This window comes from Lytechinus variegatus, chromosome 6 (assembly GCF_018143015.1).
Source record: "Lytechinus variegatus isolate NC3 chromosome 6, Lvar_3.0, whole genome shotgun sequence".
In the NCBI taxonomy this organism is placed as follows: domain Eukaryota; kingdom Metazoa; phylum Echinodermata; class Echinoidea; order Temnopleuroida; family Toxopneustidae; genus Lytechinus; species Lytechinus variegatus.
This window is the reverse complement of record NC_054745.1, coordinates 35,994,400-36,018,703: the sequence shown is the minus strand read 5'-3', so window position 1 is coordinate 36,018,703 and position 24,304 is coordinate 35,994,400. Positions and strand designations below refer to the sequence as shown.

The window sequence follows — 24,304 nt, the reverse complement described above, 5'->3', positions numbered from 1 at the left end:
CTGAAAGAAGATGCAGATTCAAAGCCGGGATTCAAAGAAATAAAAACTGTATTGTTCTGGAATTCATATAGTTTCATTCATTCTTAATATAAAAAGGAGCCGTTTTTTCCTACTGAAATTGATTTTAAATCTATATATTTTTTCATACGATCGTTTGTTATTTCTCAAAATCATTCGAAGTTTCAAGGCAAGGCTAGCTACAGAAGCAGAGCACACAAACACGTGCGTGGGACTGCATGTTGACTGCTGCTGAGAGGCAAGAAGTACGAGTGATGTCTTCCCGATCAAAATCGAGAGAAAGTGTTTTAAAAGATGAAAGTAATGAAGATGACACTGAAGAAAAAATGGAGATTGACAAAGAGGAACTGTCTGCACCTATAAAAGCTGTTCAGGTTAGAAATTAGCATGTTCAATGTGACTGAGTACGGTCGTGCTAAACCCAGCCCCAGGGCCAGGGAACTCCTGGGGCCGATAGCACGGACCATCTTTCGTGTCGCCCATCTTTTATGATGCGCCATGTAAAACGCATTTTAAATAAATCATCTGCAAACATATTTCATTCGTCCGTTAAAATAAACAAATTATTTGTTTATAAAAAGATGTGATATATCATGAAATTGTATAAAATTTGATTTAAAAGCAAGCTAACGAATCTTATTCTTTATCATAAATTTCAGAAACACCCCGCTTATACTATAACTAAGCGGGGTGTTTTTTATAAGTTATAGCGTATCATAAAAGATGGGCGACACGAAAGACGGTCCTTGGAAAGACCCTTTCGTGCAATCGGCCCCTGCTCGCTACGCGGGCGGAAGTTCCCTGGGTTAGGTTGTGCTTCATATGTCCCACGTATTTGATTTTGGGCAAGTCCAAGAAAAGGTCACCCTAGAAGGCAAAATTTCATCTTTAAATTAAGAAGTTATCTTTGGTTGGGTAAGAAGGCCCAAATGTTGAATTTTAAAATTTCATTTAGAAAAATGTGATAATATGCATATTTATGCTAATTTGGGCCTTAGTTGGGGCACCTAATTTGCATAATGGGCATAACGTATGGGACAATTATAAAAACTCAGAGTCATAGAAAATAAAAACAAAACTTGTGAGATTTAGTCAAAGGTGAGACATGGACCCCCTAACATCTCATTACTTTTGAGGGAAAAAAGCGGTATCTAATTAATTATGCAAATTAGGTCTTGTCCAAGGATGGAATGTCCCATACGTAATTTGAGGATGTTTTTTTAAGTTATTTCTCATAATACAATACTTGTAGTATACCTTACCTTACCTTACCGCAAATACTGGAAGAATGCTGAATTAGCAGTCGAGCTTCCAGATCTATCTTCTAATTTAGTCATCTTCCATCATGCTTCAATAGATTCAGGAGGCAGTGGGGCAAGTTGGTGAAAATTGACTTTTCGTATCTAAGAGTAGTGGGAATCATAATGCTTATCTTGCCAGTATCGGTCTAGCCTGAATTTGAAGGTGTCTACTGTGGGAGCTTCAACTACCTCAGCTGGGAGAGAGTTCCAATCATTGACTACTCGGTGACTAAAAGCATGCTTTCTCACATTTGTTCTGCATCTTGGCTTTACAAGTTTGTATCTATGACCTCTTGTAGTACTGTCAGCTAGTTGAAAAAAGTGGTCTGGGTTAAGCCTGTCGACTTCATGAGTGATCTTATACACTTGAATCATGTCTCCTCTCTTTCTTCTGTACTCCAAGGATGGTAATTTCAGGTGTTTAAGCCTTTCCTTGTATGGAAGATGTTTGATCCTGGAGATTACTTTTGTTGCTCTCTTCTGAACTCTCTCGACAGCCTTAGCATCAGCAATGTACTGTGGTGACCAGATGACATTTCCATATTCCAGGAGTGGCCTCACTAACCCTTTAAATAGTTTGGGGATAGTGGTCGAATCAAGACACTGGAAAGTACGTCTTATGCTGATCAGTACCCTGTTTGCCTTATTAACAGCATTTGACACTTGCTTGTGGAATTTTAGATCGTCGTCAATGATGATCCCTAAATCCTTTTCTTCTCTAACTACATTCAGTGCTGTACTCCCGATGTTGTAGTGCTCTCTTTGGTCACCTGATCCAAGATGCAAAACACTGCACTTGTCAGTGTTGAATTGAAGTTGCCACTTTGAGGACCAGTCCATCAGTGAGTGCAAACTTGCTTGGAACAGTTCACATTGATTTGGCGAGGAGACAGACGAATAGGCCTTAGTGTCATCTGCATAGATTCTTACAGTGGATTCCATAACATCAGGAAGATCATTGATGTACAACACAAACAATGTCGGGCCGAGCACGCTACCCTGGGGCACCCCACTCTTTACCGTGCACCACTGAGATCTGGCATTGTTTACTATTACCCTCTGGGTTCGGCCACTGAGAAAATCAGCAATCCAAGTTTTGAAGCTTCCTTGGATGTTGTACGCATCTAGTTTTGCCACAAGACGTTGATGGGGTACACTGTCAAAGGCCTTTCTAAAGTCTAGGTAGACAACATCAACCTTTTCACCTTGATCCAGTAAGGATGTCCAGTCCTCTAGTGTCTGGAGCAGCTGTGTAACAGTTGATCTTCCTGGGACAAATCCATGTTGGGAATCGCTGATTAGTTCATTCTCCATCAGATGATCGACGATCTTGTCTCTGATCAGCGACTCCATGATCTTACAAGGTACTGAAGTCAAACTTATCGGTCGATAATTATTGGCTTCAGACTTGTTTCCCTTCTTGTGAACTGGAACAACGTGACTTGCTTTCCATGCTGAAGGAAGCTTGCCTTCTTTGAATGATTTAGTGTAGATGATGGCCAATGGTGTACACACTGAAGGTGCCGTTTCCCGTAAAATGCAAGGATGGATACCATCCGGTCCAGCACTCTTGAATTTGGAAAGCAGATCAAGTTTGCGATGTACATCCTCTGGGGTTATGTCAAGAGCAGATAAGCATCCCGCTGACTGTCTGCGTTCAAGCTGTGGGATGGAAGAAGTGTCCTCTTCAGTAAATGTTGTCTCAAAGAAAGCATTCAAGATTTCGGCTTTCTCTTCATCTGTTGAAGTGAAGGTACCATCTGTCTTTTTGAGATCAGGGAGCCCCTTTCTGGTCTTTAGATTATCAGATGCATATCTCCAGAATGCTTTTGGATCATTCTTCACATTCTTCGCAAGGTCCTTTTCAAAGTTACTACGCAGTTCTCTCGTGAGGCATTGAAGAGCCTTTGCTAGTCTCTTAGCTCTAGTATTGTTGCATCTCTGGGAAGTTCTAATTTATTAAGTATGAAAATGTTATACCCCAAAAAGTTTCAAAAATAGAGTTTACTTTTTAATTAAAAGTTCATTAAAAAATTGTTACGTATGGGAAAACATATTACGTATGGGACATTTACACACAATGTCAATGGGGAGATTTGTGTACAAAGTGAATGGAGAAAAACAAATTTCGAGAGTGCTCTAAAAAAGTGATTATTTACCTTTTCTTTAGTTTTTAAAGACTGATTTGTTATGAATACTGATTAATGAAAACAACTGAAGCAAAAAAATTGTGAAAATGGAAAAATATGAAAAAATAAAAAACAATAGAAATACATAAGAAATTCATGAAACCATGAAAAACAAGAAAAAAAGTTGAAATGGCTAATTTCCTTTTCAGTCATATCAAATATGTCTCAATAGAACATTTTAAAAGACAGAAACTCTTTTGTTATTTCCATATTTTAAATTATTTCAATTTTTTTAATTATGGGGAAAATTGTGTACGTTCTCTATGGGGACAAAATGTCCCATACGTAACTGTCCCATACGTAACATAACATTTATTTGTTTAATTAGAGTCTGTAATTAGAGGGATTTGGTTTATGACATGAAACTTGCCTTAGTGTGACTTCTATCACACTAAGTTACAGGTTGTCAAATGAAATACTTTCAGAGAATTCTCAACTTGAAAAAAATGTTTTAAAAATTGTCTTTTTCTGTGTCCCATACGTAACGGCCCATCTTTTCTCTCTAAAAGGTCAAGGTCATACATCACCATTTTTCCATGATTTTTCTTCTAGATGTCTAGCATCATGAGGGTATTCAATCTAATCAAATTCAATTAACACTATTTTTCAGGTCATTAAAGCTTCTGAAATGTCCCATGCGTAACGCGTGCGAATTCTTGGACTTGCCCTTTTGTGGGTGTTTTCTATTTGTGGGTCTCACACTCTCTCTTCCCTTGTTCTCTGTTATTACTCCCTGTGTGGAGAAGAAATGTTGGCAATTTTTGGCTTATTTTCTCTTTTTCTTTGGGACAAATGCTTGATTCTTTGTCTATTGTCTTAGCTATTCAAATCAACTTCGGAAATCTTCATCTAGGGCCTGGATCTATAAGCCTTATCCCATCTCGACCAACAAAAACTGTTACAAGTATTCGTTCATTCCAAGAACCATCCCAGACTGGAACTCCCTCACACCCCCAACAGTAGAGGTGCACGGCCAATATTGGAGACTGTCTCCAATGTGGGAGATTATCTCCTATATCAGAGACTTTTGTGAAGAATTTGGGTATCCAATTTCAGAGACAGTCTCCAGTTTTGGAGACCAATTTCCTTTGTTTACATTTGCGGCAAAAGGATTACCTTGGCGGCAAATAAAAATGTGATAAGCAGATTCCTCATGAAAAATTACCCCTTTTCACCGTCTACTTTTGTTTTGATAAGGATTTTTGTTGTCAATCACACACAGAACAAATGGGCTTCTGACCTCAGTGAGACAAAATTTTGGATGGAAAAAATCATGCTTTTGTTGGTGTTGTTTCTTTTGTCCTTTTGCAAAGCAAGTCTCCAATGTGGGAGATTGTCTCCCCTATTGGTGAGAGTCTCCCATATTTGCCGTGCGCCTCTACTGCCCAACCATCGAAAGCAAGAACATAGAAACCTTCAAGCGAAACATAGGCCCTACTTCAAATCTATACAAAGCAAAGCAAACACTAAAAAACATCTGCTCTCTCCGCGCAAGGCTCAAAATAAGCAGTGGCCCAGGGCCACCAGAAATTCACCTCGGGCAACCATTATTAAAAAAATGTTCAGTTTTGGTGGCCCGAATCGGGCAACCAAGTGGTAGTGGCTGCAGAATTAATATTTCAGAAGTTTGTTTTATTCATTTTTAATTAATGTTTTTCTTTATATTTTTCGGGCCACCAAACTATACTAACGGGCCACCAAAAAAAATTATTTGAATGTTTTGGTGGCCCGAACGGGCCACCACCAAAAAAGTTAATGTGGAGCCTTGCTCCGCGCCATTAACATCTGCGCACTTCCTGCCCGGTTGGCTCCCACTGCGGGGCGTGGGCAGTATACCTAAAGAAGAATTTAAATTTGGCTTGGCTAATAATACACAACATACAAGGTTAGTAATAACCTCGCACAACGCATGTGATTTCATAGTGGACTTTGACGTTTTCATTCATCATACGAATGTGAGGGAATACAAGCCAAACCTTTCATTTCTTCAAGGGGAAGTTCACCCTGAAGAAAACTTTGTTGTAAAAATAGCAGAAAAAATAGTAAAAAATATTGGTGAAGGTCTGAGGAAAATCCGTTAAAGAGTAAGAAAGTTATGAGAGTTCAAAGTTTTGGATTTGTGACGTCATAAACGAGCAGCTGCCCCGTGTGTTATGTAATATAAAATGCATGAATTTCAAATTTTGAGTGGTTCCTGATGACTTAATTTTGTTTTCTATTCATGATCGGGTGTGAAGTGATTTGTATATACAAATGGCACAGTGAAAACCAATTTCAATTTTCTGAGAAAATGACTTTTCATTGATTTTTTACCATTCGCTATGTAGGAATGCTGCTCGCATATGACGTCACAAATCAAATAATTGAAATTCTAATAACTTTTTAATTATTTGATGAATTTTTCTCAAACCTTCGGCAATATTTTTTATTATTTTTTCTGCTATTTTTACAATAAACTTTTTGTCAGGGTGAACTTCCCCTTTAATACTGCCGTGGAATAACGCAAACAACAATCGAAACGCAATTTTTCCTATCGAACATTCTCGATTCAAGTCGTCGGCGCATAATAGATTATACCAAAAATCAAGAGGTTGCATCTCATGTATATACTTAAGTAAAGTACGCCATTTTTTGACAAGATGATGATGAAAGTGGATTGAACAAGCAAGAAAATAATGCTGAGTGCCTAGAATGCAGCTAGCAGTACAAGCTGCAGAACCGTATGTAAAAAAAACGGCTTGTGAATAATATCACATGCCCTCTCTAGGCGAAAATTGATATCCAAGCTGACCAAGAGGTATGTACGTGAAGATAAAAAAAAACACTTTTTTATGAAAAAAAACAGCAAAGAGAAGTCAACAAACGATCAATATGGTTCGGTAAGTGTCATAGCACAATTTGAAATCTTAGGTATTAGGTAATGGTACATTATTTTGAAAAAAAATGGTATGAAAAATTTGCGTGTACCAGCTGCATATGAATCCTTCGCATGCGAGATGAATTGAAGCCATGGGTGTGCTAATTCTATACTCCTCTCTGCTGATACATCTAACGTTACTTTCTCTGACTGACCTCTCTTACAATACATACTAAGTTACGTGTACTATTTGTGCAGGATCTCTCTGCTGATCTCCGAAGCTAACGGAGGAAGAAGCAGAAGAAGAATAATAATTTGGCTCTTAAGTAACTTTGATTCTTTAAAGGGGAAGTTCACCCTGTAGAAAAGTTTATTGTAAAAATAGCAGAAAAAAAATAATAAAAAATATTGCGAAGGTTTAAGGAAAATCTGTTAAAAATTAAAGATTAGAAAGTTATTAGAGATGAAAGTTTTGGATTTGTGAAGTCATAAACGAGCAGCTGCCCCATATGTTATGTAATATAAAATGCATGAATTTCAAATTTTGTATGGTTCCTGATGACTTAATTTTGTGTTTATTCATGATCGAGTGTGAAATTATTTGTGTATTTATATACGAAAATTTACAGTAAAAACCATTTTCAATTTTCTGAGAAAATGAGATTTCATTAATTTTTTACCATTTGCTATGTAGGAATGCTGCTCGCATATGACCTCACAAATCAAATTAAGATTCTAATAACTTTTTGATTCTTTGATGAACTTTTCTCAATCCTTTGGCAATATTTTTAATAATTTTTTTTCTGCTATTTTAACAACAAACTTTTTGTCAGGGTGAACTTCCCCTTTAAATTATTACTTTTTCCCTCCTTCCCCCCCCACTTAAAAAAAACTGTAAAAAAGCGTAATAACTGTTCCGCTGCCCCTTCTTGGGATATATCAGCTAGTACAAGGGCCACAAGTCATGCGTAAAGTCATTCACAACTTTGTATGAAAACCCACCAGGGGAGCCTTTCATCAATATTTTCATCCGACAAGTTGTCAGATCTGACATCTTTCCATGATTTTGATTAATTGAGAGGCACTGTTCCTATGGTAACTGTCGGATAAATTGGGACTTGGAGGATAAAACGTCTGACAAGTCCTTTCATGAAACGCCCCCCAGGTGAGCGTTTTATGAAAGGCCATGTCGGTCATTTTATCCCACAGTTATCACAGTGACATTGCTTCTTAGCCAATCAAAATCACAAAAAGCATGAAAATATTGATGAAACGCTCCCCTTACCTCTCTGGCATTTGAGCATGAAAAGTTAGTGACCATCATCAGACGCTGTAATGATGTTTCTGTAATTTTTTTCTTCAAAGGATAAATGGAAGCTTCTTCCGGCCTTCCTGAAGGTAAGGGGTTTGGTCCGCCAGCACATAGACTCATTCAACTACTTCATTAATGTGGAGGTAAGTATTTGATTACCTGGGGCCAGTTGAAAAAGAAGTTAATGGTAAAATATGCCATTCGTGGCAACGGTCGCAAAATGAATTCGAACAGAATCCAATGAAATTATCGCCAAAGTGTTACATTTGAATAAAAATATGTGCCAAAAATCTCGGGGAGATGATACTCAATTGCCGAGAAATGAGCAAAGTAAGGGCTACTCTAGACTGAATAAAATAAATGATTTCAACCGACAAGGTGAAATCAGATATATAATGCCATCCAATTTGGACAAGGATTAAGAAGTTAATGAAACTTTGAAGAGAAATGCCAGTAGTTGCAGTAAACACTGATTTCATGAGAAAGTCTGTAAAACCAGGCTTAATTATCAGAATATCTTCAAGGATTTAGGTCTGGTACAGTTACATAAACTGAACTTTGTGAAATCTTGAAATCTACGCTGAAAAACGTTCATACTGAAGATCACCAACACAGATAGGCACACGTGGGACAGTGTATTATTATTGCTGGAATAAAGACCAGACAGAAGTGACCGAATCCGCGCTTATTTTGCTTATTTCTCAGCAATTACACAATTTCTCCCAGAATCCTTTGGCACATATTTTTTATTCATACAAACAGACACTTGGGTGGTCATATTAGATTCTGTAAAAAGCCATTTTGAGATCGTTACCAAAACTGGAATTTATCTTTAAAGATTGCATTTCTTTTATGAGCAAGTTGAGAATGTCATATCCCCACAACGGCCTCTATTGTCCATATTTCATCCCCTGTGAATGAAATTTCATTCTCATTCAAATGTTGTTTTATTCATTCATTTATTTATTTGTTTGTTTGTTTATTTTATTCTCATTCATAATTCAATTTATTTATTTATGTGTTTGTTTATCTATTTATTGTTTATTACTCATTTATTTGTTTAATTATTTATTCCTTCATTCATATTCATTATTTATTTAGTAATGTATTTATCTATTTATTTATTGCATTTACAGATCAAGAAGATAATGAAAGCAAATGAGAAGATTACCAGTGACGCTGACCAAACTTTCTACATGAAGTAAGTACTATTGAAAATTTACAATTGTCATAGTCATTATCATCACAACCATGATCATCATTTTATGGCCATCATCATCATATGATTATCAGTATATTATGATCATCAGTATGTTATGATCATCATCATCACCGCCAAAACCATCATAATGACAGACCTTCATTTTCGAGGAGTGCGACCGCGCCGGCGCTCCTACCGCGCTCCTAAAAAAATACGGAGAACAAAAAATCGCACTCCTAAAAAAAAAAGAAAATAGCCTTCACAAAAGTCGCTGAAATTTCACATTTTACACATTTATATTCATGAAATAGGCATCTGTTTTCCATAATTCCTTGAAATTATATATACTTGACTGTTTACTTTTACTATGAGGTCTTTCTGTAGCCCTGGTGCCTGTTTTACAAAAAATAAGGAAAGCCAGTTAAGTCAATATATAAAATGCATGTTTGTTCAAAATGTTTTGCTAGATATGATTAATATTCATAAATTCATTGATTTCTTGACAATATGGTGTCATCTCCTTTGTTTACAACTTTTGTAAATTTTCTCTTGAAAAAATTATGACACTGATGGATTTCCATAGAGTAAAGATTGATTGGATCAACCGTAACTTTTTTGTAAGATGGGGCCCAGATCTCATGCATATAATTCTTAGAAATTCCCCTGGTTATGTCCATTATTTCTACACCATTCTCCAAGATCTTTATTTTATTTTCTTTCATCCGCAGGTACTTAAACATTTACGTTGGTAGCCCCGACGTCGAAGAGAGTTTCAACATCACCAAGCCAACCTCTCCCCACGAGTGTCGTCTACGTGACATGACTTACTCTGCCCCCATCACTGTCGACATAGAGTACACACGAGGGCAGCAGAGGGTTATCAGAAATAACCTTCCAATCGGAAGGTATCGTTATTCAATTAAATATAGAATTCTGTAATTCCCATCTAGGTATTTTCCAGGGGCTATTTCACCACTGTTGTAGCTCTGACTTTATTGTTAATTACCGTGGTAACAGGGATCAACCCCCAATCAAAATCAAGGTTGCCATAATTGTAACTCTTATTATAGTCAGGGGCCTTAGCAAAATTTTGGGGACAGGATTTACAAAAGCGCCATTTTTTGCATGTGGGTCCCTGGTATCAAAAGCATTAATTCTAGATAGGGTGCCCCGAAATCGGTGAAGGGCACCCTATTTTAAAATGCTAATTTATGCAAATTTTATGCAAAAAACTCATAATTCACCATATCTCACTAAAAATAATTTTCAAATGCCCAATTTTTGTGTATTTGGGTCTTCTTTTGCCAAACATTCAACTGCAGGTCGATTTTTATTAAATTGGTGAGTATGAATCAATTTTTAAGGTTAATTTATGCAAATTATATGCAAATCACATGTAAAAACACATGTATTATCATATATCGACATATAGAATTGTCAAAATCACAATTTTTTTTTCTCCACATGTGTCACTGGTACCAAAAGCATTAATTCTTGATAGGATGCCTCGATATCAATGACTGGAATCCTTTTTCATAGGGCTAATTTATGCAAAATTATGCAAAATCACACTATTCACCGTGAATTACTGTATATGTATAGTACAGACCGAAACTTTTCGATAGAAGCCTTTTTTTTTCTTTTTTTTACGGGGGGAGTATTTGGGATTTATTTTGACGGGGCATCAAATCTAGATTGATTTCTGTACAGTTCCTGAATAAGAATCAACTTTCAATGTTAATTAATGCAAATTTATGCAAAATTTATGCAAATATGTGTAAAACTCATCAACTATCCTATTTTGAGGTTTTAAACCGAGGGACAAGCACAACACTATGCATAGGAGACACTGTTACACAATTCATTCATTATGACGACTTTCCATGCGACCAGAGGAGAGCATCATGTTTAAAATGCAAATTTATGCAAATTATAAATCCTGTGCATACCCCTTTCACAATAAAAAAAAACAAAATCATATGAAAAAGATAAACAGTAATTCATCTTTCTTTTCAAAGCAATTAAAAAACTCATAATTCACCATATCTCACTAAAAATAATTTTTAAATGCCCAAAAGAGTTAAGCCCCTTTTCCACTGTTAATACCCACTGGAATGGGACTAATTTATGAATTTATGAATGAATTGTGTAACAGTGTCTCCTATGCATAGTGTTGTGCTTGTCCCTCGGTTTAAAACCTCAAAATAGGATGGTCGATGAGTTTTACATATATTTGCATAAATTTGCAAAAAAATCAGGTCAGATTTCTTTCCCAAGTAGAGTTTTCCCCTGTCAGAAAGAGGAGGGTATATGGATGGTTCTCATGGCAGAAAAAGCTGTCCAAGTCTGTCCCTCTGACAACTATGTACATTTGTGTTTTTAGAACAGGGACACATAAGATTTGAGCAAAGAGACCTGATCCTTCTTCTTTTTCTGTCGTCTCTTGATTGAAGGTGACCTGAATAATTTCAGTGATTTTTCTTTATTGGCTTATGAATTGATCTCTATCTCTAAAACAATTTTAGGCCGAATCAGAGTCGAATCTGTCTGGAATAGGTCCCGAATCAGAGCTATCGACTTCCGAAAATAATTGTCCAAATGCCTCCCTAAAATTAATTCAACCGAATTCCATCCGAATTCATCCCAAATGTGGCTCGAAAAAATGTTTCTTGGCCACATTCTGGAGTATTTTGGAGGATATTCGTTTGGGAGGGAGAACAGAATAGTCCCGGATCCTTCCGAATCGATTCCGGGAGCTCCCCGAATCCGAGATGAATTAGTACCAAATCCAGGCCATTTTGGGCAGAATTGATCCGAATTTGTTCGGGAGAATTTGGTTTTGGTGTAACCCTTTGCTTAAAGCTAGGGTTAGAACGGAGCCGAATCAGCTGCGAATCCATCCATATACACGCATTCTGGTGGTTTCAGGAATATTCTGTTTTGCCTTCGTAAATGCAAGAAAATTCGGGAACATTCGTTGAAAAATTCAGCTCATTTTGAAATGTTCAAAATCAGCCGAATACCCTCCAGAATATTCCCGAATGTGACCACAAGAAATTCCATTCGGGCCACATTCGGGATGTATTCCGATGGAATTCGGTTGGATTTTTGGAGGCATTTTGTGAAGATTAAGACCTATTCGTATCAGTAGTAGAGTAATTAAATGTCCGACTCTTGCCCCCCCCCCCATATCATACGAATCATTACTCGAATACAAAGAATAATATAGACGAGTGAGACGAATTGGCCAGAAATTAGAAAAATGGCATAAAAAAGCTGACGAATATAGATCTTTTCGAAAGAATCTGGCACATTTTCGGGAAATTCTGTGGCTGTACTTTGCAAATTCTTGCATAATCGTTCGATTCGGGTCGTTATTCAGGTCGTCATTTGGCGATAATCGGAGGATTCGGGCTAAATTCGACTCGATTCTGCCCGCTCTGGCTCAATTTTTTGCCACTGTTCTGGTTGGCATACGGCTTTATGTAATATATGATTAGTCAATGGAATACAGCTTCATACATAAATTGTTGTTAATTGACATAATATAACACGCTTTTGCATGGAAGCGGGATTTTCAATAGCATACAATTGAAGATTTTGAACTGAGTGATAGAGGTACTTCAAAAGTTTGGCCCCTTTTCCACTGTTAATACCCACTGGAATGGGACTAATTTATACATATAAAATATTTGCTAATTTATATAAATTAGCATATTTTGCATGACGACGAGATTTTCAATAGCAAGTTTGATAGGGAAAATTAAATCTATGGATCTGACAGAGATTTTCTTTAAGTTTGGTTTGGTTTCTTTTTATTCCTTTTACTAATTTTCATTATTCATGCATAAATTAACTGCTAATTTACATAAAGTAACATATTTTTGCATAAAGACATGATTTTCAATATCATGTTTGACAAGGAAATTTAAAGCTATTGACCTAAAAGAGACTTTCTTAAAGTTTGGTATCTCTTTATTTACTTTTATTAATTAATTCCTATTGGCATATGGCTTCATGCATGAATTACTGCTAATTTACATAAATTAGCATATTTTTGCATAAAATTGCAATTTTCAACACCATGTTCTGTGGGAAAAATTAAAGCTATTGACCTGATAGAGACTTTCCTAAAGGTTTGGTATCTTTTTTATTAACTTTTATTTATCAATTCCCATTGGCATATGGCTTCATGCATAAATTACTGCTAATTTACATAAATTAGCATATTTTTGCATGAAGATGCAATTTTCAACACCATGTCCTGTGGGAAAAACTAAAGCTATTGACCTTATAAAGACTTTCCTAAAGTTTGGTATCTTTTTATTAACTTTTATTAATTAATTCCCATTGGCATATGGCTTCATGCATAAATTACTAATTTACATAAATTAGCATATTTTTGCATGTAGATGCAATTTTCAACACCATGTCCTGTGGGAAAAATTAAAGCTATTGACCTGATAGAGACTTTCCTAAAGTTTGGTATCTTTTTTCAAAAAGTTTTATTAATTAATTCCTAATGGCATATGGCTTCATGCATAAATAATGCTAATTTGCATAAATTAGCATATTTTTGCATGAAGATGCAATTTTCAACACCATGTTCTGTGGGAAAAAATTAAGCTATTGATCTAATAGTGACATAGGGAAAGTTTGGTGCTTTTGTAAACTCTGTCCCCAAAACTTCAAATTTAAGGCCTAAGGCCCCTGACTATTACTGATCATTCTGCAGAGGCCTAATTGGGTATTAACCTTAGGCAGAGTTGGCCAAACTCCAACTTCTTCTTGACACCAGGGATTACTTCCACTTCCAAAAACATTTCAATCTGTCTTGAAAATCAATTTTAATTGTTAATCCTGCAGGATGCCGATCATGCTGCGGAGTTCCAATTGTGTGCTGACCGGCAAATCTCAAGTTGAATTGGCCAAACTGGACGAGTGACCTCTTGACCTTGAGATGTTTGCCCTCCTAAAAACACATCATTGCAATCAATTTTAAAAATCAATTATATCTGTTACTCCCACAGGATGCCGATCATGCTGCGGAGCTCCAATTGCGTGCTGACCGGCAAGTCTCAGGCCGAGCTGGCCAAACTGAACGAGTGTCCTCTTGACCCCGGGGGCTACTTCATCGTCCGAGGGACAGAAAAGGTCATCCTGATACAAGAACAGCTCTCAAAGAATAGGATGATAGTGGAAGTGGATCGAAAAGGCATTGTTTCCTGCAATGTAACCAGGTAGGCTTGTGTGTGTGTGTTGGCCATAGTGCTCCATGGCCCTGGTTTCACGAGAGAGAATACAATTGAAATAAGGTGAAAATGATTGCATTTCAGTTTGAGCTGCTTTAAAACATTCTGGCAGTCATCAAAATGATGGGCATTGGTATTTAGCCTATCAACAACACTGTAGCAAAATATTTTCACGCTATATTGCAAGAAGCCAGGTCACTATTCCAATTTATTATAACAGACTATGGATATGTATACCCTGAGACAGATGTGTTCTTTATACATTTGTTTTATTGGATAAACTGCAATTTTGCATCAACGTTAAAAAAATCAGCATATTTCTGTTTGCAACTTCTCAGTTGTGGAATGTGCTGGAAATTTTATGATACAGTCTTTAGCCCATATTCTGAAGTCAGGTTCAATTCAAACTCTGGTTTAAAGTTGTGGTTTAACTATGGTAAGCCAGTTGTGGCATAACTCTGTAACAGTAAAGGTTGAATGTATCGGCTCATTATAGTCTAAAATAATTTGTAAGGATGAATAAACTGTATAAGGTAAGTGCTGAATGGGACATTTTAAAGATTATAACATTAAATTTAGAGAGCTTTTGCTAAATTATAATGGTCAAAAGGAAAATCAACGGCCACTAAACTGTGGATGATTGGAATGTTTAAATGACTCACGTGAATGACCCTTTACCATATAGCTGTAGATTGGCTTTAACAAACTTAGATTTTCAATAAACAAATTAACAAGGAATTTTTGAAATGTCAACTCAGATTAGTCACACGTTTTCAAGGTGACAATCATTGTTATTTTTAGACTGCAACCCATATACTATTCAGAGTTAAAAGCATGTATTTGTTGTTAATTTGTATTAACTTGACAAGAAATAGAGCATTGAAGACTGGATTGTTGTATGTTTGAGGTTGAGACCCCTTAACTATGGAATGATTCAGTGCTAAAATAGATTAACTTAAACATAAATTCCAGTTTTGGTAACGACCTCAAAATGACTTTTTACAGAATCTAATACAATGACCGATGAAGTGTCTGTTTGTATGAATGAAAAATATGTACCAAAGGATTCTGGAAGAAATTGTGTAATTGCTGAGAAATAAGCAAAATAAGCCCGGATTCGGTCACTTCCGTTGGGTCTTTATTCCAGCAATATTAATACACTGCCCCACGTGTGCCTATCTGTATTGGTGATCTTCAGTGTGAACATTTTTCAGCGTAGATTTCAAGATTTCACAAAGTTCAGTTTATGTAACTGTACCAGATCTAGATCCTCGATGATATACTGACAATTAAGCCTTGTTTTACAGACTTTCTCATGAAATCAGTGTTCACTGCAACTACTGGAATTTCTCTTTAATCATTTCCTTCTGCTTGTTTCTTTTTTTTTAGTTCTACACACGAGAGGAAAAGTCGAACTGTGGTTATCGTGAAGAAAGGCAGGCATTACCTGAAACACAATACTTTCACAGAGGTAGGAGTTCAGATACTTGAAAGTAATTACTATGTGTATTTTTGTTGTAATATAAATGCCAATCATTGTAACAATCTTGAAATAAGTTCAAACAAAATCCAATAAAATGACCATCCAAGTGTGAGGATGTACATGTATGAATAATAATATGTCCCATATATTTTGAGTAGAAAATGTTTAATTTTAGAGAAAAAGACAAATTCTGGATGGCATTTCTTGCATGTGTGAGGTCTATTTAAGCAATGATCAAAGTGCATATTTTGCACTGTGTATTGCATCATATGGGTGCTCCATTGTCTAGTGGTTAAGACTCTCGTCTTTCAATCTGAGGGACGTGGGTTTGTTTTACTTTTAAAGGTCAAGTCCACCTCAGAAAAATGTTGATTTGAATCAATAGAGAAAAATCAGACAAGCACAATGCTGAAAATTTCATCAAAATCGGATGTAAAATAAGAAAGTTATGACATTTCAAAGTTTCGCTTATTTTCAACAAAATAGTTATATGAGCGAGCCAGTTACATCCAAATGAGAGAGCCGATGATGTCACTCACTATTTCTTTTGTTTTTTATTGTTTGAATTATACAATATTTCAATTTTTACGAATTTGACGATTAGGACCTCCTTGCCTGAAGCACAAAATGTTAAAATAATGGAATTCCATGTGTTCAGTGAGGAATGAAACTTCATTTCACATGACAATGACGAGAAAATGAAACTATTTTATATTTCATATAATAAATTACAAAAGAAATAGTGAGTGAGTGATGTCATCAACTCTCTCATTTGGATGTAACTGGCTCGTTCATATAACTATTTTGTTGAAAATAAGCGAAACTTTAAAATGCCATAACTTTCTTATTTTACATCCAATTTTGATGAAATTTTCAGTGTTATGCTTGTTGAATTTTTCTCTTTTTATTCAAATCGAGTTTTTGTTGGGGTGGACTTGTCCTTCAAATAGCAAGAAATTTTACCCACTCGACACAGGTGAGGTCAATGGGTACCAGTAGGAAGTAATGATTAAAAAATATACACAAATATTTAAGTATTTCTGTGTGTATGTATATTTCTTGCAGGTCAGTTGTCTTTATGAATATTTTTTTCTTTGTTAATTTGTTCATTGTTTATTATTCTTGTATGTATGTTAATTTTTGGTTTGCAGGGCCCTGACGGGGCTACCCTGGGTAACTAAAACCAAATATATAAATAAACATTATATGTTTATCATCTCACATTTAGGACATTCCAATTGTGGTGGTCTTCAAAGCGTTGGGGATGGAAAGTGACCAAGAGATCGTCCAGACCATCGGGACGGAAGAATCTACGATGGTCAGTTTTGCCGCTAACCTGGAAGAATGCCATAGATTGCAAGTCTACACACAACTACAGGTTTGTAGAGAGTGAGAGAGAGATGGATGAAGGGATAGTAGGAAAGAGAAGGAGAGAAAGAGATGGAAACTAACCAAGAGAGATCGTCCAGACTTCTGGGACAGAAGAGTGTACGTTGGTCAGAATGCCATAGGTTGCAAATCTGCACACAACTACAGGTTTGTAGAGAGAGAGAGACAGAGAATGACCAAGAGATTGTCCCAACTTTTGGGACAGAAGAATCTGCAAAGTAATTCCCTTTCAAGTTTCTTAAGTACACTCCAGAGGGTTTAGTGCTATGTTAGCCCACTATATTTATTATTATCCAATTATGACAATAAGAAGAAAAAAAAACAGGAGGGTAGCAGGTTAATAACTATGACAATAGAGAGAAAGGGAGAGAGGGGTTATGCTAAATAGATTTTTTAAATCTATGATTGTCCACTAGTCATTCTGTTCTTGAAAACTTCTATATCTTCATGAGATTTGTTTGAGTATTGGCTAAAAAATTCACAATTTCGTATGAAGGTTTTAAGAGCCTGAGATGGAGGTGTCGTAGTCAAGTCGCTTGACTCTTAAGTCAAAGGTCAAGGGTCGAGTCCCGTCTGTCGCTAATATCTTTTGGCAAGGCACTTATCTACTTTCGCCTATCTCCACCTAGGTGTCCAATGGGTACCTGGTAGGATGTGAATATCAATATCAGTGAATATCAATATTATGAGATAGGTATGTGTGCACCAATTAAATATGATTGCCTGGCCAGGATACTCCCTCGGGAGTGGAGATGGTGGTCTTTGTGTGTTGAACAGTGAAGGATCCAATGACTGGGGTAATAAAAATTACATGTAAACGAGCAAAGGGCTAAGGATCGCAAAGTATGAAGCACTATATAATGAAAATCCATATTTTATTGTTTGAAATAGACATGAAATGAAATACTCCGAAAATTTGCTCTGCCCAATTGATCGTGGGCCTAGCAGCTGCTGTGCAGCGCCAGATCAACGAGGCTCTATTCCCTTTATTCGTTGAACTCAAATAAGGTAGCAGCAACTCCCCATTTTTTAACATCATTCGGTCTGACAAAGGTGGGATTTGAACCCCTGACCTCCTGGCTTTGAGATGAATACTCTACCAACTGAGCCAACACACCAGCTTGTAAATATAACATTTGTTACATTGGCATTATTATTCAGGGGTGTGAGAAATTTGATTTTTATCTGATTTCATACTTTTTTGTTTTGATTTTCAGCTTAATTTCAGCTTATTTTGGCTTTCCACTGTGCAGAAGTATGGGAGCTCTTTCTATTTCAGACTTTTTTAACACTCTTCAGCTTTTTTTTCGGATATTTTTATTTGTGACCACTCACACCCCTGATTATTAATGATTTCAAATAATAAGGGATATAAGTAAAGGGTTTGATTTTTCATTTGTTCTGTTTTTTTTTGTTTTTTTCTAGGCTCTGAAGTATATGGGAAGTAAAGTTCGTCAGAGGAGGATGTGGGGAGGAGGATCCAAGAAGACCAAAGTAGACGAAGCGAGAGAGTTATTAGCTACTACAATCCTTTCACATATACCTGTGAGTAACTCCTAGACTAAGGTATCTTGTCAGAAGTCTGAGTGTGCAGGAATCGCTACAGTGTAAACCCACTTTATGTCTTATTGATAGTGGCTTTCGTGCTTTCCTCCATGTTTTATGTTAAAGTGTGAGAATCGGTATTGAAATTCTGTTTGCGGGATTCCCACGTGGAAGACAAGGCTCTTGACTTTTGACAATTTATCTAAAGGGGGCGATTCTATTAACATATATATGTCCGACCTCCTGTATGTGGGACCTTCATGAAATTTTTGTCTGTGATTTCTCGTTCTTTTGACAGTCTGTAAAGTTATCAAAGGACCATGACTTGGTCACTGTTTGAACTGAAGTAAAACTTGAGAAAAATGGGGGTTGAATGTACATAAAGGTTAATCATTTTATGGAATTACCCAAAGGGCAGCACGCACACTCTGAGACGCGATTGCACTACCGTCCGATTGCATCAAACAGACCAAATATCAGACAGTTGACATGTCAAATCTTCCTGCTATTCTCTTGCGATTTTGATCATTTCAGCCGATCCTATTTTGTTGAGAAAATGATGTCTCGACCAATAGGCTGAGCTGCTGCAGCGCATGCATCACACATGGAATAGAGGAGGTGTCATATAGATCCAGCGCGTTGCAGAGCTGTTGCGATGTGTGCGCTGGCCTGCAATGTTGTTATTATTAGTTGTAATAGTAGAAGCAGTAGTAGTAGCAGTAGTAGTAGAAGTAGTAGTAATAGTAGAAGTAGTAGAAGTGGTAGGAGTGGTAGTTGTAGTAGTAGTAGTAGTAGTAGTAGTAGTAGTAGTAGTAGTAGTAGTAGTAGTAGTAGTAGTAGTAGTAGTAGTAGTAGTAGTAGTAGTAGAAGTAGAAGTAGTAGTAGTAGTAGTAGTAGTAGTAGTAGTAGTAGTAGTAGTAGTAGTAGTAGTAGTAGTAGTAGTAGTAGTAGTAGTAGAGTGGTAGTGTTAAGAGTTTCATTTTCATTATTGTCATTTACTCATTATTTTTATTATTATTCCAACCGCCCAAACCTGTCTGATTCTCAGGTTGTCCAATTCAATTTCCGAGCAAAGAGCATCTATCTTGCTTTGATGGTGAGGAGAGTGATAGAAGCACAGGGTGATGCGGTCAAGGTTGATGACAGAGATTACTATGGCAACAAGAGGTTAGAGTTGGCTGGTCAGGTAAGAGCAAACACCTTTCTTTTCTTATCAACTCATTGAGTGCTTCGTGCACGCTACGTATCCTACTATAACATGCCACACTCGTGCTCGCACGCCTACTATTGATTGCTTTGTGCTTGTATTGTTTCCTACCCTCGCCTGCTTCATGCATGACTGCGCACATTCGGAATTACAATCATTGTTACGCCGTTTTGCATTGTATTGCGCATCGCATGCATGCCGTAATTAGCACTATTGTGTGCAGTGCGAACTCTGCTTTCTGACAGATCAACTTACTCCCGTGGTTTACATCAGACTTTTTCGAGTTTTCTACATTTTTTACAAGAGGGAAGAGACCTAGGTTTTTTGATCCATACAAAACACTCCACAAAATGGAACTACTTGATACAACTCATATTTTAGCGGTAAAGATAATAACCAATCCATATAATGAGGACACCATTATAAGGGGTATGAAATTTCCTAAAACTTTAATACACAAGATTTTGTGGATAAACTAATTATAAGAGAGTTACAAGCAATTGTAATTATGACTATTGAAGGAGCGAATAGGACTTGTGATCCCAAAATCAATGTGGCACAGGGGATTAGCATCGGATTAGCACTGTGGCGTTGGGTTAGTAGTGTGCGTGGCATGTTAAGAGTTAAGGGATCATTAGTGTAAGAGTTGATGCTTTGGATATCTGATTAGATTTGCGAAAAATGAAGTACTATTTGATGTATAAACTTCAAACTTGGACGAAGGCTGCATGAAGGAATGACAGTGCTCTGATGAGATTTAAGCTCACAGAGGTAATTATATATCTTAAAATGTCATGTTTTCGCCATAAATGAGGAGCTATTTGTGGATTCAACTCCGAACATGGCCTTTGTATATTAGAATGATGTTGTCCTAGGCCCCATAACAGGAAATGTAGCAATTAATCGCTAAGTAAAATGACCTATCTAGACCATTGTTATAGACACATTTTGCTCTTTAGACAGACTGGGAACCAATCAGAATTGTTCTTTCATATAAACCATAGGTTAGCTAAGCATCTTGTTATTGGGCCCTGATTAGAATTTGGGGTCATAATGTCAAAGGTGAAGGGTGGGAAAGGTCATTTTAATACAGACATTTAGATATATCGTTAGTGAGATAATCATTTTTGGGATTGAGTTCAAACTAGACTCATGAATTAACGTTTTAATGATCTGAGTAGCTTTTGGGGTCACAGGATTTAAGTTCAAAGGTATTACAACTTTTTAGATCTGTTTCATGTAGTAGTTTCATGAAAGTTTTTTTATAATCTTTGTTTTTCGTTTATCAGCTTATAGCACTTCTCTTTGAGGATCTCTTCAAGAAGTTCAACTCAGAACTCAAGAAGTACGCCGATCAGAACATTCCGCGTCCCCGGGCGGCTCAGTTTGATATCGTCAAGTACATGAGACAGGACCAGATAACTAATGGACTTGTCACAGCTATATCCACTGTGAGTTGCCAGGCACAAGAGATAGTGCAGAGTTCAATGTACTTTCTCTGTAGACTGTACCTAGTTTGTTGTACCATCCTATGTATCCCATGATAGTGAAGAGTTCAATGCACTCTCAACATGAACAGTACATTGTTTGTTGTACCATCCTATCCCATAATATCGAAGAGTGCAATGCACTTTTACCGTAGATAGTACATAGTTTGCTGTAGGGTCCTTCCCCATGATAGTTAACCTATTGACTATTGAATTTTGTGATTTGCATAGGCTTCGTACAAGGATCATCAGGTTCCAATGGGTTTAGAGTTCAATGCACTTTCACCGTAGACAGTACGTAATTTGTTGATTGGTCCTTTCCAATGATAGTGAAAAGGTCAATGCACTCTCAACGAAGACAGTACATAGTCTGCTGGACTATCTTATAAAATTATACCTTGATAGTGCAGAGTTCGATGCACCTTCACCATGAACAATACATAGTTTGATGTATAATAAAATTCATGAAGGAAGAAAAGAATACATGTATGTTTTTTCATTGTTTTATTTTGATATTCACTGATGTCTTGGAGCACATTACTTGTTAGAGTATACATGTATAATTGTTTTGTGTTATTGAGTGTCATGTATTTTTATTGTAATTTTCTTAATCATTCTTAATTGTTTAGTTATGGCTTATATTATTTTGACTTTAGTTGGCTAGTGATGGTCTTTTATTTCTGTTTCGTCTTTTTGTCATAGAGTTGGTAGTTCAAATCCTAGCCATTTCATAATTTCCTTCTGTATGAAATTGATCTTATTGTGCTGCACTTGACCCAGGTGAGGTGAATGGGTACCTAGAGGATTAATTCCTTGAATGCACCGAGTCCTGGAAAGCAGCTCGAACTAAATTTGAATTATGATAATTGGGCATCTCTGGGTGGATTAAATCTTGATAAATAATGCAATACATATTTCTTTCATTATTATTATTATTGTTTTATTTTCATATAGGGTAATTGGTCAGTGAAGCGTTTTAAGATGGAGAGGGCCGGAGTGACGCAGGTTTTATCAAGACTCTCATACATCTCTTGCCTTGGTATGATGACCAGAATATCCAGTCAGGTGAGATAGATTACATTGATACTCTCAAGCACAGTGATAGCCAGCCCAGCCATCACCAATGTCATTATCATCATCATCACCATCATCACTATCATTGTCATCATCACCATCATCAGTTTCATCCTCAATATCATCATCATCATCATCAATTTCATCATCAATATCATCATTATCATCATCATCACCATCATCATCTTCATCGTCGTCAATTTCATTGTCATCGATCTGGATACTATAGAACCAAATAACTGCATTATCACAATTTCCCGATAGTCCCTTTTTATTGATATTGCAAGACAGAGGAAATTCATGATGTTAATAATGATGGTGGTGATGATGATTAAAATTGGTACTGTTGGTGATTTGAATTTTATCATACAGAGTCTATAGAAGATGTTTTGTTATACTGTTAGCAAATCTTGTGCAACAGGTCAAGTTGGATTTATGAAAACAACTCTTTATTTTGTTTTCTACAGTTTGAGAAGACCAGAAAAGTGAGTGGTCCCCGCTCCCTTCAACCGTCCCAGTGGGGTATGCTTTGCCCATCTGATACCCCTGAAGGAGAGGTAAGAGAAATGATCACCAGTTTCATATTATCATGAGAACATTTCATACCAGTCTTGATTATTAGTGTTAAGAAAAACAAAAAATAATTTATGATCGTCGAAGATTCTGAAACTCCTTGGCCCGAATTCACAAAGGTGGTCTTGAAAACCCACGGTTGAGTCCATGGTTTATGTAGATTTCCTGTATAAATTACGCTTAATTTAGCGCGTATCGGGCGCGTATGCAAGAAATGTACAATGCTAATGCGCGCTTTTGTCACAGTGCGCCAAAATTGCCGCCTGTTACCATGGTTAAATACGCTATTTTATTCATGAGTCCACTGTTTTTATTCATGAGTCCACTCTTCAAACAGTGGACTCATGAATCAAATAGCGTATCTAACCATGGTAACAGGCGTCAAATTGGCGCATTGTGACAAAAGCACGCATCAGCATTGGACATTTTTTATACACGCGCCCGATGCGCGCTAAATTAAGCGTAATTTATACAGGAAATCTGCATAAACCATGGACTCAACCGTGGGTTTTCAAGACCACCTTTGTGAATTCGGGCCCTTGAGTAACGAGCTCATCAATAGGCCATCTCTCTGTTCTGAAAAAAAAATTGTTCTCATATATACGTCATCATCTCATCAAATTGAGATTATATTGGACCTCATTTATCATTACATGCTTGCTTAACTTACTGTCATTTTTCGCAGCATTGTTTTCTTGCTCATATCTGATCTTTCAATGTTTTCCTCTCTCCCTTTTTATTTCATATCCTTCTCATTGAATTATTGTTGTACTTTTCCTTTTGTATTCTTAGCCATCCCCCTCAAAATTTGTTCGCAATAAATCTGGAATGCAAAAAGATTGCCACGCAACTTTTGATTTCCTTTTCTGTTCAAGTCTCGCACAACTTTTTAAGACCAAATTTGTGACATGGGGGTACGCAGTTCCTAAGTTGTGCAACAGTTCATAAGTGCTTGTCAGACCGCAAATTTCTCAAATACATGATTTCATGAAGAAATCCAATGCAAATTAATTATTTTTACTTTACTGTTATTTTTTCTTTTCTTGTAAGGGATGCGGATTGATTAAGAATCTTGCTCTTATGACTCACATCACTACGGACATGGAGGAGGCCCCCATTGTCAGACTAGCGTTCAACTTAGGGGTGGAGCCTGTCCAGCTGATGTCGGGGAGGAGCTTAGCATGAAGGATGTCTATGTTGTATTTCTCAATGGTAAGCTAGGATTCCAGGGGGCCGTTTCATAAAGCTGTTCATAAGTTAAGAGCGACTTAAAGAACGACTGGTGATCCTTTCTAATGCGCTAAACCATCGCCAATTCAATATACCACTTACTGCAAGAACCGTCAAGAAGGGATCACCAGTCGTTCTTAAAGTCGCTCTTAACTTACGAACAGCTTTATGAAACACCCACCAGGA

At 36.8% G+C, this 24,304-nt stretch overlaps 1 protein-coding gene across 1 annotated transcript in view; it reads left to right on the top strand.

The window, feature by feature from the left end:
* The first annotated feature begins 219 nt into the window (after window positions 1–219).
* The window catches only part of LOC121417414 (DNA-directed RNA polymerase III subunit RPC2-like), a 38,748-nt gene continuing 14,663 nt past the window's right edge, over window positions 220–24,304 (top strand). The window contains 14 exon segments of the mRNA XM_041611111.1: window positions 220–392; window positions 7,731–7,820; window positions 8,814–8,878; window positions 9,607–9,783; window positions 13,909–14,118; window positions 15,520–15,601; window positions 16,842–16,991; window positions 18,428–18,547; window positions 19,596–19,733; window positions 21,044–21,205; window positions 22,196–22,306; window positions 22,783–22,872; window positions 23,939–24,050; window positions 24,053–24,100. Coding sequence (XP_041467045.1) covers window positions 237–392; window positions 7,731–7,820; window positions 8,814–8,878; window positions 9,607–9,783; window positions 13,909–14,118; window positions 15,520–15,601; window positions 16,842–16,991; window positions 18,428–18,547; window positions 19,596–19,733; window positions 21,044–21,205; window positions 22,196–22,306; window positions 22,783–22,872; window positions 23,939–24,050; window positions 24,053–24,100 — 1,711 coding nt within the window. The 5' untranslated portion in view covers window positions 220–236.